Source organism: Thalassophryne amazonica, chromosome 17, assembly GCF_902500255.1.
Source record: "Thalassophryne amazonica chromosome 17, fThaAma1.1, whole genome shotgun sequence".
Taxonomy (NCBI): domain Eukaryota; kingdom Metazoa; phylum Chordata; class Actinopteri; order Batrachoidiformes; family Batrachoididae; genus Thalassophryne; species Thalassophryne amazonica.
The window spans coordinates 28,421,807-28,436,521 of NC_047119.1; the positions used below are offsets into that span (position 1 = coordinate 28,421,807).

Genomic DNA, 14,715 nt, shown 5'->3' on the forward strand with positions numbered 1-14,715 from the left:
TCTGCTGTCATCAAAGAAGGCAGTGTTAAAAGCAGAAACTCTCTTATTTTTATTTATTTTATTGGTTGAATTATCCTAAACCAGACTGCACATCAAATTTTACACCTCTCAAATGAAATTTTCAAGTGGCTCAGGAATGAGAGCACAGATGTAATTTGAACTGAGAGGAAAAAAAAAAAAAAATAGAAAAGCGCATTATGCAGTCTGAGACAAAGGATAATCTGTGGCCTTAATGGAATGCAGCCGCTGTAACTGACTGCTTATAACGTGGTGAGCGGCAACATCCAATGACAAATCAGCTTTCTGTAACTTTTAATTTAATAGAAGTATTTGTTCTGCTTAGTGGAAAAAAAAGACAAAAACAACTACAGTATGTGCAGCTACCTTCTGCATAAACATTTTTCATTACGACTAAAAAAAACAAAAAAGATTTGCATAATCCACATCAGCAGGGAAACCGGGGATTGACTTCATCTGAAGTGATTATTACAACCCCTAGCAAAAATTATGGAATCACCGGCCTCGGAGGATATTCATTCAGTTGTTTAATTTTGTAGAAAAAAAGCAGATCACAGACATGACACAAAACTGAAGTAATTTCAAATGGCAACTTTCTGGCTTTAAGAAACACTATAAGAAATCAGGAAAAAAAAATTGTGGCAGTCAGTAACGGTTACTTTTTTAGACCAAGCAGAGGAAAAAATTATGGAATCATGAAAAACAAAAGAACGCTCCAACACATCACTAGTATTTTGTTGCACCATCTCTGGCTTTTATAACAGCTTGCAGTCTTTGAGGCATGGACTTAATGAGTGACAAACAGTACTCTTCAATCTGGCCCCAACTTTCTCTGATTGCTGTTGCTAGATCAGCTTTGCAGGTTGGAGCCTTGTCATGGACCATTTTCTTCAACTTCCACCAAAGATTTTCAATTGGATTAAGATCCGGACTATTTGCAGGCCATGACATTGACCATATGTGTCTTTTTGCAAGGAATGTTTTCAAAGGTTTCGCTTTATGGCAAGATGCATTATCATCTTGAAAAATGATATCATCCCCAAACATCCTTTCAATTGATGGGATAAGAAAAGTGTCCAAAATATCAACGTAAACTTGTGCATTTATTGATGATGTAATGACAGCCATCTCCCCAGTGCCTTTACCTGACATGCAGCCCCATATCATCAATGACTGTGGAAATTTACATGTTCTCTTCAGGCAGTCATCTTTATATATCTCATTGGAACGGCACCAAACAAAAGTTCCAGCATCATCACTTTGCCCAATGCAGATTCGAGATTCATCACTGAATATGACTTTCATCCAGTCATCCACAGTCCACGATTGTGTTTCCTTAGCCCATTGTAACCTTGTTTTTTCTGTTTAGGTGTTAATGATGGCTTTTTTTTTAGCTTTTCTGTATGTAAATCCCATTTCCTTTAGGCGGTTTCTTACAGTTCGGTCACAGATGCTGACTCCAGTTTCCTCCCATTCGTTCCTCATTTGTTTTGTTGTGCATTTTCGATTTTTGAGACATATTGCTTTAAGTTTTCTGTCTTGACGCTTTGATGTCTTCCTTGGTCTACCAGTATGTTTGCCTTTAACAACCTTCCCATGTTGTTTGTATTTGGTCCAGAGTTTAGACACAGCTGACTGAACAACCAACATCTTTTGCAACATTGCGTGATGATTTACCCTCTTTTAGTTTGATAATCCTCTCGTTTGTTTTAATTGACATCTCTCGTGTTGGAGCCATGATTCATGTTAGTCCACTTGGTGCAACAGCTCTCCAAGGTGTGATCACTCCTTTTTAGATGCAGACTAACAAGCAGATCTGATTTGATGCAGGTGTTAGTTTTGGGGATGAAAATTTACAGGGTGATTCCATAATTTATTCCTCAGAACTGAGTGAGTCCATATTTTTTTCCCTCTGCTTGGTCTAAAAAAGTAACCGTTACTGACTGCCACAATTTTTTTTCCTGATTTCTTATAGTGTTTCTTAAAGCCAGAAAGTTGCCATTTGAAATGACTTTAGTTTTGTGTCATGTCTGTGATCTGCTTTTTTTCTACAAAATTAAACAACTGAATGAATATCCTCCGAGGCCGGTGATTCCATAATTATTGCCAGGGGTTGTAGATGGAAAGAGCACCAAAATATAAATGTGAGTTTTATCATGCTATACTAATGCAAAGAAATGACATAGCCTCAGTTTTCCCTCAAACATAGAGTCTACAATGAAAGACTTGTTTAATCCCGCATAATGTGGACAAAAACTGTGCAAAAATAAAAACATTTAACAGCCATTAATGGCCTTTCTTCACCTTATCTGTCCAAAATGTTAAATCTCCACAACTACAATCGAGCATCAGTCAACTTTACTCAAATGTCTCGGGGTTGAAACACAAACTTTGAGGTGATCGTGTTTTTGCAGTGTCTGACAAGCTGCCACTTGGACACAATATTACTGAGCGAGCACTTTTTAAAAATGTATTCAGATTGGCTTTTATGTTCTGTATGTTGTACTCTTGTTTCAGTTCATTTTATTTCTCGATTGTATTGTAAAGCACTTTGGTCACCTTATGGGTCTTGTAAAGAGCCATATAAATAAATTTTGAGGTTGACTGAACATTTCATGAAACAAGCAGCATCATTCGAGATACTGATCTAACCCCATTCACCTCCGTCTACGGAGTCCGGGAACACGGGCCTGCATTGGCCTTACTTCAGTCTTCTAATAAACATGGTTCCTAGATACTTCAACTCCTCCATTTCAGGCACCGACATATTACAGAGAGCTTTAATTTTAAACAAACAAGCAAAAAATGCATGTCTGCTTCTGTTTGTCTAATCAAATCTGTATAGAATGTGCAGAATGTTACACTCTACAACTACCAGATAAGCGGTGACCTCAATTTATTTCACACATACATTCATCTACTGAATCATTTCATTTTACGGTGCACAAAACCGGGTCATTGTACCACTTAATGCAAGACTGTAGTACAGATACAAGATAAAACACAGTCAAGTGTAAAACACGCCCTGGAAAAAGCCCATCACTCACCCTGTAGTACAGGTTCTTGGCTAACGTGTGGACGAGGATCATTTTGCCCGTGGCGGCAGCGCCGTACAGACAGACCGCAGAGTAGAAATGATTGTACCAAAACATGGAACAGCCCATCAGGGTGACGAGCAGAGCTACAATCAGCACCGAGAGTAAAGTGACAAACCAGCTCAGCAGGGCCACTCCGGTGGCACAGGCCAGCTCTCGCACGTAGCGCCCACCTGATAAAGGAAGAGCACAATTCAGACACAACAGCCCTTACACTGAGAACCGATTAAACCCCAAACAGTAAAACAAAAATCGCTTTGGTAACGTGTATCCACCTCATGACACAGTGACGTACCTCCACTGCCAGGCAGCGACCCCTTTTTGGCCAGATAGAAGAAAGTAGCCGTGGCCACCATATAGTTTAAGATGGTGCCAACCCGTGCCGGATACGCCACAACTACCACCCCAAGCAGGTCAAAAAATACCATGTTGCCATGGCGATATTCTGAAGACTCAGCCAATTTCTCTGACGTGATCAGGTGCTTCAGCACTGCCAGGATGTTGTCGCCTAGAAAGAGGTGAGGAGGTTCAAAGCTGAAGCGTGTAAAATTGCCTTCATATTTAGCTGCATTATTTATTTATTTATTTTGGGGACGGAAAAGGAAGAAAACATTTGTTGGACAAGTTCTTATAACCGTTTTGAGAGGACACATTCACCCAAACTGGCAAACTAAAAATGTAAACAGATCAATTGTAATAGTACCATCACCATCAAAAAAAAAAAAAAAAAAAAAAAAAAAAGAGAAAAGAAACAGTCAAATGAGTCAATATGAAACCAATTTCTTTATCACATGACTAAAAACAGTTTTTATAAAGCTGACACATCATGAGACAGACATTACTGATGATTCTGCATAACCTGAGAACAAGCAAGAACTGAACAGAGCCTTCTTTTTGTTTACAATTATACACAATGGCCAAGATATTTTTCACATCCATAAAACAACTACACAGACACACATATAGTAGAAAATTAAGCTCTGTGTAAATTCAGCAAGAACATTACTGTATATTTTACAGTATTTACACTAGGGTGCCACTCAATATTATGGCCAAAAAAAAAAAAAAAAAAAAAAAACCTTTTCCAGCTCCCACCCCCTATTTTTGCATTGTGACATTTTCAGTCATTTTTTGTTTAAATGTTTTCTTTCAAAACACTTGCCAAGTTCTGAAGTTAACTGCTAGCAGCTGCTAATCTACATTTTAAGTATTTCTACAATATTGTTATGTTTATGTTAAAATAACTTATTTATCATATCGAGTTTTTTCCAAAAATTACTAAACTTTGATGCAGTTGAGCTACCAGTAAATATTATTATAATACATCCAAATTTTGTCAGCTTTTTTTCCTGTTCACATACCCAACTACGTGTATTAGTTCTAGCATACACAAATAGTCATGTTTCTTTAGATTGGACACTAAGCTAGTTGTTTGCCTCATTGTGTGTAGAAAATAAACCCCTGGACCATTGGTCTTCATTTGTTCACAATAAAATGCCAAATTACCAATGAAACAGATTGAAGCTGTCGTTGTCACTGAGCAATATAATACACCAACCATGCTCATGTGACAGTGGTACCAACAGCTGAATTAACTGATCAGCTGGTCCACAAAAATTCTGTGATACATATTTAATAATTGATTAGTACCATGAGCCAATTATCAAACATTTGGTTCTCATTTATCTGTTATACGTATCTGAAAATTTTGCATCTTTAAGGTGAAACAAGAGAACTGAGGACATCACAAGTGCTGGGGAATCTAGATGAGATGTTTTACTTATTTTCTGATTTTAATGAATATTTAACAAGAATTGATCAGCAAATCAATAACTGATCAAATATTATAGCTATATTAGACTGATCTCTAAGGTTATGAGGAACTTCAGTTGAGTCCTTTTCCTCCCATTGGTGCCTCTCCCGTCTGCTGAAGAAGTTTTTGGTCAAACTGAAACACTTGTTTTGTTGCGTGAACTCAAACTATCAGGCGCAAGTTCATTTCAGTGTCTGCTTACATCTTTGCATTGCTTTTTGCAATGCGTTCAGTCAGAACGAAGCTTTAGGGTGGCATTTCACTGGGCTGCGACAGAGTGTGAATAGCATTCGCGAAGGAATTCGCAAACTTTCAAGAAACATGAGTAGAGGTTCTGCATTCTCCTCGCATGAGTCGCAGGGCATCACTCTGGTGTCTGTTGAACACTTCAAAACATTTGCACGACACATTTTCTCTCTAAATAATCAGAGTCCTCGCAGGCATCTGAAACGCTTCTGAATATAGTTTCCAGGAATCAGAAATGTGCAACATGTGAGGCAACTTGTGAGGGGTTGGGTCAGCCCTTCTGGAAGTGACCAAGTGAGTCCAGCAGCCAGGCAGGATCAGCGGACTGCAGGAGACCTGTTCAGCAGTGGAGTGCGATCTGGACTTATTCTTTCATTGATTTTTTTTTTTTTTTTTTTTTTTTGCTTTGTTTTACTGAGGACCACAATGGAAATAAGTTTAAAACTTTATTGTGTTATCCTCTGCAGTTCATGGGGAGAGGTGACCAATCTAGCGCATCAAGGCGCTCTTCCAGAAGATCCCGGAGCCTATGCACTTCGAGGAGCGCTTCCAGAGCATCCTAGAGCCTGTGTGCATTGAGGACTGCTTCTAGAAGATCCCGGAGCCCATCCAGTGGAGGATCATATTTTTCACATTCTCAGGAAGCGAGGAGGACATCTGTATACACAAGTGAGGCCAATTAACTCGCACGAGTTGGGATCCACAAGTTAATGGAGTTGACGGAAAAAAAAAATACAGTATATTCTAATCCAATTACATTTTTTCCGCAAATCTAATTGGTTAATCGTGTCAGATTTCAGACTGTATAATATCGGGTGTAAGGTCGCAAAATATTCGACCATTTCACATTTAATGTATTACTCTGTGCCGCAGACGTCAATAATTAGCTGAGGGCGAGACAAAGTAGCGTCCCGACGATGATGCCAAAATGGGTGAATTCAAGCTACCATACGGAAGTATTGATGTGGACTCTGATACAGAATTACCGTTTCACATTTGATGGATTACTCTGCACCCTGACCGCTGATGGAACGATCCTGCCTCGGCCCAATGGTAAGCCTCGCCGACCGAATTACCTACAGAAAAATAAACTGTGCAAATGATGGAATTGGATTAGAATGGGAATAACCCCCTTGTGTCTGATTATTTGCGGATGTTCTTGATGAATTATGGTCGCAAATATCCGTTTTACTGGCTCCGCTAACAAGTCGCCAGTAAAACTGATTTTTACTCCTATAAAGCTCAATTTGCAACCGTATAAACAGCATGAATGTCCACAAATCAGACACAACAAGGGTATTCCCCAATTATACAGTAGTCTAAATTGTCGGGGTCCACAAATTGACCGTGAGTAAGGCCGAATTGTAACTTGTGAGTTAACGTGGTTCACCTGTACTCCTCCTTCAGAGCTGGAGGAGAGGAGAGTGGATTAAGCAGGGACAATGCTGACGAGACACAGCGGCCTGTCACTTTGATGGACAACGTTTCTGCCATCAGTGTGTGAACTGCCAGCATATAAAACATCCACACTTTTTTCCTTTTTACTTCTCCTCTGTGGAACCACATTAGGCTTTTTTTTAAAATTATTATTATTTTTTATTTATTTATCATTTTTTATTATTATTAACTTCTCATTTCTGCCACCTAAATGGAAATACATCAGGTATAAATTTTTACAGGCAGTAACAAATAAGATCATGGATTAAAATTAAAAATAAATAAAAATACCCATGAATAAAGAAACAAAATGCAACTCTTTTGTATCCTGTACCCTACATTGTTCTTAACTTGTGTACTGTGTAAATAGAGTTGGACACGCCTCAAATGCACTTGGGTCACGTGCTTTAGACTGTCAAGTTAGAGCCCTATATCTTAATTCAGCTGAGAATTTGTAGCTGTAATTAAAAGAGACTGTTCACGGACAAAAACCGTGAAACCTGACACGAGCATAAACAACGAGGAAAAATTAGCACTACTGTTGAGGAATAACGATGTTTGAGTGATGGCACAGTTCCATGTGGCATTGCAGCCTGAGATCATTTCATCTGTGCTGTTTTAGCTACCGCTGTCTACATGTCTACACGACTGACAACACACAAACACACAAAGCCCCACTGTTCTTCCGCTTGCTGGACTCACTGTGGGCATAGTGTAATTAAACTGTGTGTACTGAGTGCACGGTTGAGGGTTCAACAGCTTAAGTCGTGTGAGACCATTTGATTTTGCAGACAGCGTAACATTTTTCGTTGTATTTTACCAAGACACAAAATACATGTTATTAATTTTTAAAAAGTCAGCACTTAAAGGTGTAATGTTTAATAATTATAACTGGTTCATGTGTTTATTATTTGCACAATTTCTTATAAACCAAAGAGATGTCTTTATATTATTTAGTCCAACCAATACTCTAAAATCCAAAGATACTCACATTTATTTATTTTTTTCCAACAAGTAATAAAACAAGGCTCACAAACTTAAAAATGAGAAATGCATTTGTTGGCACAACCATGACTCAGAACTGGCTGTCAGGCTGTCCATTAACCAAAAGCCTGGTGGTTCAGTTCCTGAAAATTCCTGCAGTCAAGTGTCACTGAGCAGACACTCAACCTGACATTGTTCCCCTTTTCAATGATCTAAATCAGCAAGAGTTAAAGCCCCCTGACACTTGCACGACTCTGACCCACACATGAGAGTAAACTCATCTTAACTTGTAAACTGTGCGCAGCTTCGTGCAAGTGCACAAAGAAAATTTTGAAATGTTCAAAATCTCCATCACGCATTAATTACATGAGCATTACGCAAACAATTAAAATCACTTTCTGCGAGTGTAAGTGATTGCGTCAGCGCACCGCATCAGGGTGCAGCTCGTCTGAACCATTATAACAAGATGTTAAATTTATCAAAAACATATTTTACAGCTGCACACAAGAAGGACTGAACATGCAACTGTTTTACCAAGTCACTACAATATAAACATTACAAATAATTACCTTTGAGACGGTTCCAATGTGTTCACCTCATTAAGTGCATGTGAGAGAGAGACAGAAGCAGCAGCTGGAATAGTCCTCTGTGATTCTGGAAGCAATTAGAGGCATTTTCAACACCCAGCTCAGAGAAAATGATTAATCTGCTATGAAATAATTATTTTATATATGCAGCGTCCAGCACACAAAGCACAGTGTCCAGTGGAACACAACACGGCATCCAGCTGGGAACACAGTGGGTGGGATCGTCACGACGAAGTACGTGCAAGTGCACGTGTCAAAGTTGTGCAAGTGTCAGGGCGCCCTGAACATATATTTAAAAAAAAAAAATCAAAAACACAAAGGTGGTGAAAAAGACGAATGTGGTTTAAGACAATTAAATGTCATAAATAATTATCTAATTTAGTTATAATACAGTGCTGATGGATAAAATCATCCTATCTTTGAGTTAGTGGTTTCACAAGTGCAAATGCTGTTTATTTTTTTTATTTTGTATAAAATGAATTAAGACCAGTCAACACAGTTCATAGTGTGCTGATAATTAAACTGATAATCATCTCATCTGAAAAAACTGCAACAATAAATCACTTATCAAAATCATTGATGTCAATCTAAGCTGCAGCACTAATAATATTTGAAATACCAGAAGCACTCAGAGCGCAAACCTCCGCCAAGGCCATAGGATCACTGACGTCACATGGAATACCCTCTGGCAAAGAGACTTATTCCATGTCGTTTAACGCATCTACCGTCATGTTTCAGATTCAGTGGTTAACCCTCTGGGGTCCGAGGGCATTTTTTGGACAGTTCACTCGCCTGGCATAAATGTTTTATTATTGCTGTTAACAGCTCTCCCTGCATCCCACAATCAAGTTTTATGTCTCTTTTTTTTCAAGACAACCTGTACTTTCAAAATATATATGCTATAGTTGTGTTTTAAAAGTGTAATAAAGATTTACAATCAGAAATAAGAAAGGAAAAAGTAAAGCAGAAAAATTTCCACACACATTTATTCAAAACACACAGCAAACTATAATAAACTAGTAACACATCACTCCTAAAAACAATCTTTGGTGTGTCATGTGATGTGAATCTGCCCTATGATTGGATTTTGGAAAAACATGTGACGGTGAACCGATTCCGATTGGACACTCACATTGCTCACGTCATCACACAGCTTCTATGAGGAGTACAAAGATGCTGGACGGTGGCTCGAATGGCCGTGGAGTTAACTTTTCAGCAAAAAAAAAAAAAAAGTAAGTTTCTATCTCATATCATTAAAAAGTTATTTAGTAAAGCTTGGTCACAGCCGTCGTACACCACGGCGTCGGCCCCAGAGGGTTAAACCCTTAGATCTTCAGCAAATGTATTTATAAAGAGAAACTGCATGAACTATACAAGTTTTTTTATTTTCTAATAAGTTTAATCAATGAGGAGAAACAAATGCTAAATTATTGTTGTGTCGTAACTTAATTTTTGTTCAGCCTTTGTGACCCGTCTTCATGAAGTTAGATGCAAAAATGTTGAAATTGGCCCTATCCTGCAATGATAAAGAATCCTTAAAAAAAATTACTGGATCCGGATCGTGTTCTGGATCATTACCAAAATTTAATGACTTCTAAGTTAGGCCAAGATACACCCCTGGTAAAAATTTCATTGAAATCTGTTGAGGATTTTTTGAGTAATCCTGCTAACAATCCAACCAACCAACAAACGGACATGACCGAAAACATAACCTCCTTGGCAGAGGTAATAAAATTAAAACACCCACACATCAGCTTTACAGGGTGTTGGGCTGATTATGCATCTTGCTCCTCCACTGCATACGATCACCTGACAAAACTGTTATGCTTCCTCCTTCACGAGCTAAAAATATCCTGCATGTCTCCTAAAATTTGTTTCTCATTTTCACACTCTGTAATAAATTGATGATTTTCACGGTGGGTTACTGTGCGCGGAAAGAGGGAGACGTCCAGTAGCTGCTGAGAAAATCCCAGCACTCTGGATTTTAGTGCTGACTGATGGAATTATAGGCTCAGTCCAGGCTGAATAACTCAGAAGCACAATGTGAATCGACACATGAGCGATGTCCATGAGGGATTTTAACACAAACGCACTGTGTATGTTTGTAACAGAAAAAAAATGTGCTTGCAGCCGTTTTCTCCTCAGCAGTCTACGGCTGCAGCGACCTTTCTCTCCTTGACGGAGATTCAGCCGCCAGCTGCTGAGCATATCTGCAATGTGACCGTCGCAATCAAAGCGCTCAGTCAAAGCAAACTGCAAACGCATTCATGGCTTTAGTGCATGCATGTTTCTGTGCGTACCAGCTCTCTGAATAGATTCTGTCAAGATCCTGTCAGCAGTGTCATATTTGGTGTGGTAGATGAAGCCATTCTCAATGAAAGCCAGATCGATACCTGTAATAAAAGTGAATGCACTCAGTGAAGTGATCAACCACAAAGATATGCTAGTGTCTTTTATTCATATGGGGATGCTAGAGATTACACTGCTGGGCTTTACCTGGGATGTTACCAAAGTCCCTGAAGATACGAAAGTCTGTGTCAGACGGGATAACTCCACTCTGAAATACTTCCTGACCTACCACGGAGGCAAATGGGTGTTTGGCCGCATGAACGTAGGCCTGAACTAGCCAAGGGTTTTCTGGACCTGTTGAGATGGAAGAGGGAAATGCTGGAGAAATATTTTACACTTTTATTTATTAGGTGGCTTTACTGAGTTTATATCATTTTGCAGTCAAAAAGACATATTTAAATATTTTCTGCTGCCCCTTCAAATCATTACCACCAGTTCCTTGTGGTTTGATGAAGCTGCCGTTGAAACAGGTTGTGCATTTTTCACACGTTAACTGCTCCGAGTAAGTACATCAAGTAAAAGTCTGACATGAAAATGCAATTTTACAGGCAATTTAGTAAAAACCCATAACCCACTTGGTAGCACTCCAACATGCTGTAGAGTATTTCCATGAGACTCGCGGTGTAGTTTCTGGTCACGTTTCAAGTTATTTTTTGTGTACCTCCCACACTCATACATTTTTAGACACCATTTCTTGCATATGTGTGTCAGTTGACAAGGTGTGAAATGACAAACAAAAAGTAAGCTAAATCTTTAATTAGCCTTTTAATTACAGTGTAACTCGTGTTACACCCAAAGTCCTTTGTTTCCTGAAAGAAAAAGGTAAATAGCTGCAATGACACAAGTTAGTACAGGTATATTATAAAGTAAAACTGGTTAATGATCAGCAGTGCTATATTACAGTCTCCTTTTAGAACAGCAAAAACACTCCTTTCATTTGTGAGCTTATAATTACAGGCAAAAGAAGAAAGTGTAACAGTGGGGGTTGTACAGTACACACAAACAAATGCAGCAGAGACACTGCAGTTTCACAGAGAAATGTCACGTGTCACGTACAAATACCTGTCTGGAAGACGACTTCTTTGCCCCCGACACCGGCAGCCTCCAAGTTAATGAAGGCTCGCAACTGTTTAGCCCATGGATGCTGAGTAATGAAACCATGACTGGCCTGATTGGAGAGTCAACAAGGTTTGTGACAGTAATACAAAAAAAACAAAACAAAAAAAAACATGACAGTAAACATGTGGTAAGGTCAGCCTAAATTTCATAATGTCCATTTTACCTGCAGAACATTTTCCTCTGCGCCATTAAACAGGAAAACAACTCCATGGTGAAGAGGAGTAGACTGATTGGCCAGAGAATGGAGGACTTCCAGCATGACTGCACAGCTGACTGCATCATCACTGGCACCTAAAACAGGTGTGCTGGTATAAGTGTGACCAAAGTACACAAAAGAGTAGCAAAAAAAAAAGACTTCACATTATGGGCAACAAGAGCTTCAACAACTGTTAGTTCTGGCCTTGTAAGAAGTGTTTTCCTACATTCACACAGAAACGACAGATTTTATCTCTGAAACAGTGGCATGGTTCAAGATTAGAACATAAGCACATGAGCATGCTGATAAAAATGCATGAGAAAGATGGGAGCTGGGTCTGCATGCAAAAACAAAAAGAATGTAATGACCTGGTAACAGTCAAGATTCCACTGCTTTGTTTTTAAATGGTAAAATGGTAAATGGACTGCATTTATATAGCGCTTTTCCATCTGCATCAGACGCTCAAAGCGCTTTACAATTATGCCTCACATTCACCCCGATGTCAGGGTGCTGCCATACAAGGCGCTCACTACACACCGGGAGCAATAGGGGATTAAAGGCCTTGCCCAAGGGCCCTTAGTGATTTTCCAGTCAGGTGGGGATTTGAACCCATGATCTTCTGGACTCAAGCCCAACACCTTAACCACTAGACCATCACCTCCCCCTTTAATGGTGAGATGAAAATAATAGAGGGAAAAACAAAGGGGCGAGGGGGGTGTTACCGTGTGAGGTAAGAATGTGATGCAGCCGGACTAGGTTAGCGGTTAGACAAGCAATTTAAAAAAACAATATACAGAAAAATAGACGAGCAAAAGGTCAGACTCTCAAATACAAGAACAAGCCTGCTGCAGCTTTCACCACTGAATAGCTGCTCTGGGCTCCATTCATTCTGCTCCATCACGGCTACTTACATGAAGGACAAATAAATATTAACTGCTCACACACACTCATTGAGGACATGAATGTCATGGCAATGCTGGACTTTCAGTTATTGCTTTGATTCCTCCCTGAGGTAGAATGATTGCTCAAAATACACCTTCAATAAGGGGGGAGAAAAAAACAAAAACAAATCAGGACTGCTCTGAGAGCACAATATACCCCGCTGGCAAATGCTGCTTTGGTCCAAGTGCTTGCTACATTCTGGTAACATTTCAACGTGTGTGACTGTTGATTTCAAAACGCAGACATCAACTCATGAAATTAACAAAGTTTAGATTTGTTAATCAAGGGGCATAACTCTGATAAAATGGGCCCAACTGGAATGACATGATAATACGCATCTTACCAACCCATAACAAGGAGTTGTACCAAGTTTCACGTAATTCTTCCAAACAGTGTGAGAGTACTTGACTTCAGAACCCTTATACCCTTTTTGGGACAGATGGACAGAAATTGCCAGCGGGGGATAAAAATCAAAAAATGTGGTAGATACGTAGCAATTTATTTGGGATTTTCTAAAAACTTCTTGACAAAATTGCCAGCATGTTTTTTTATTTAATATATAAGAATCAGCACATTAAGACTGTGGTTTTCACTTATAAATAAAGTGTAGCACTCAGAGACTGCTCTTGTTTAGACTTTTAAAAGTACTGTATGATTGTGATAAAATTATCAAACTTGTGCTGTTTCATAAGTCTTAAGATATTTATTGTACATTTTGATTATTATCCGTTTCAGTGGAGCAGCTGGCGGAATCACACAGGGCGGCAACAGCCATACAAAAACAAAAATTATAGGAAGAATCCATTCCTGCGTTTAAGGCCTACAACACATTCTAAAAAACAGTTGAGGTGGGGAAATTTATGTCTAGTAATGAGGGTACAAAAATGAATAATGTTATTTCAAACAGCTAATGTCAACAGGTGATTGGAATCATGATTTGGTACAAAAGCGGTATCCATTTTTGAGGAGCAAAGATGGGCAGAGGATCTCCAGGCTGTCAAAAAAATGTTCCTCAAAAAAGACTGGAAGAGATTTGCATACTTCTTCCTCTACAGTGCATAATACTATTAAAGAGTTCAAGTAATCTGTAGGAATTTCTGTGCATCAAGGGCAAGGGCACAAACCTAAGATGAACACTGGTGATCTCTGATGCTTCAGATGGCACTGCATCAAGCATAATCATTCAACAATAGCTGATATAACCACATGAACAGTGCATCTTATAGTTTACAATGAGCACTTACACTAATGACAGAAGAAAAGCTGTAAATTGATGGTGCAATCATGAGCTACCTGGACTGTTGGCCACTGTGTCAAAGTGGCAGTTTGCCAGCATGAGATGTTGCGTCCCACTCTTGGGCTCCAGCCTGACAGCGATATTGGTGACACGGTCATAAAAACTGGTGAAGCCACCAAGAAAATCAATGGAGAAAGTACCAGTGGGACGCTGCACATCCACTGTCAGCTTCTGGGGGCCAGCTGCAGTCTCAGCTCGAATGTTTTCAATCTGCTCCAATAAGTAATCTACGGTCAGGACCTCATTCTCCTGGCTGCCCACCGGCCGTGGGCCAACACTGGTGATCCGCTCTAAGTGCTGTCTGGGTTGTGGTGTGAGGTAAGGATGAAAAGGTGTGGAAAAGAAATCCAGAGGTAATAAACATAAACATCCTGTTAAACACAGGTCAACAAGCTCAATTTACACACATTACGATAAATTAATTACTTTATCTTCGAGCACAGTACAATGAAACTCTTACAATGTGCATATACGAGTATATGCACAGGATGAGAAAATGGCTTTTTTCCCCTCACTCATATATCACAGATTCCATAAATGTTAGAGTCAATTAAGAAATCATTTTCTACACAACAGCCATGGTAGTGGCACCATACCCTTATCTGACCTATAAGTACACAGTGTCATGCTAC

At 39.3% G+C, this 14,715-nt stretch overlaps 1 protein-coding gene across 1 annotated transcript in view; it reads right to left on the reverse strand.

Moving 5' to 3' along the window:
• Positions 1-14,715, reverse strand: part of LOC117529205 (endoplasmic reticulum metallopeptidase 1) — a 31,876-nt gene that overhangs the window by 11,058 nt on the left and 6,103 nt on the right. Inside the window, exons 2-8 of the mRNA XM_034191920.1 lie at positions 14,080-14,384; positions 11,812-11,939; positions 11,592-11,697; positions 10,677-10,823; positions 10,481-10,573; positions 3,409-3,621; positions 3,066-3,286 (exon numbers count right to left, since the gene is read on the reverse strand). Of these exons, the coding sequence (XP_034047811.1) occupies positions 3,066-3,286; positions 3,409-3,621; positions 10,481-10,573; positions 10,677-10,823; positions 11,592-11,697; positions 11,812-11,939; positions 14,080-14,384 (1,213 nt within the window). The remainder of the gene's footprint in view (positions 1-3,065; positions 3,287-3,408; positions 3,622-10,480; positions 10,574-10,676; positions 10,824-11,591; positions 11,698-11,811; positions 11,940-14,079; positions 14,385-14,715) is intronic.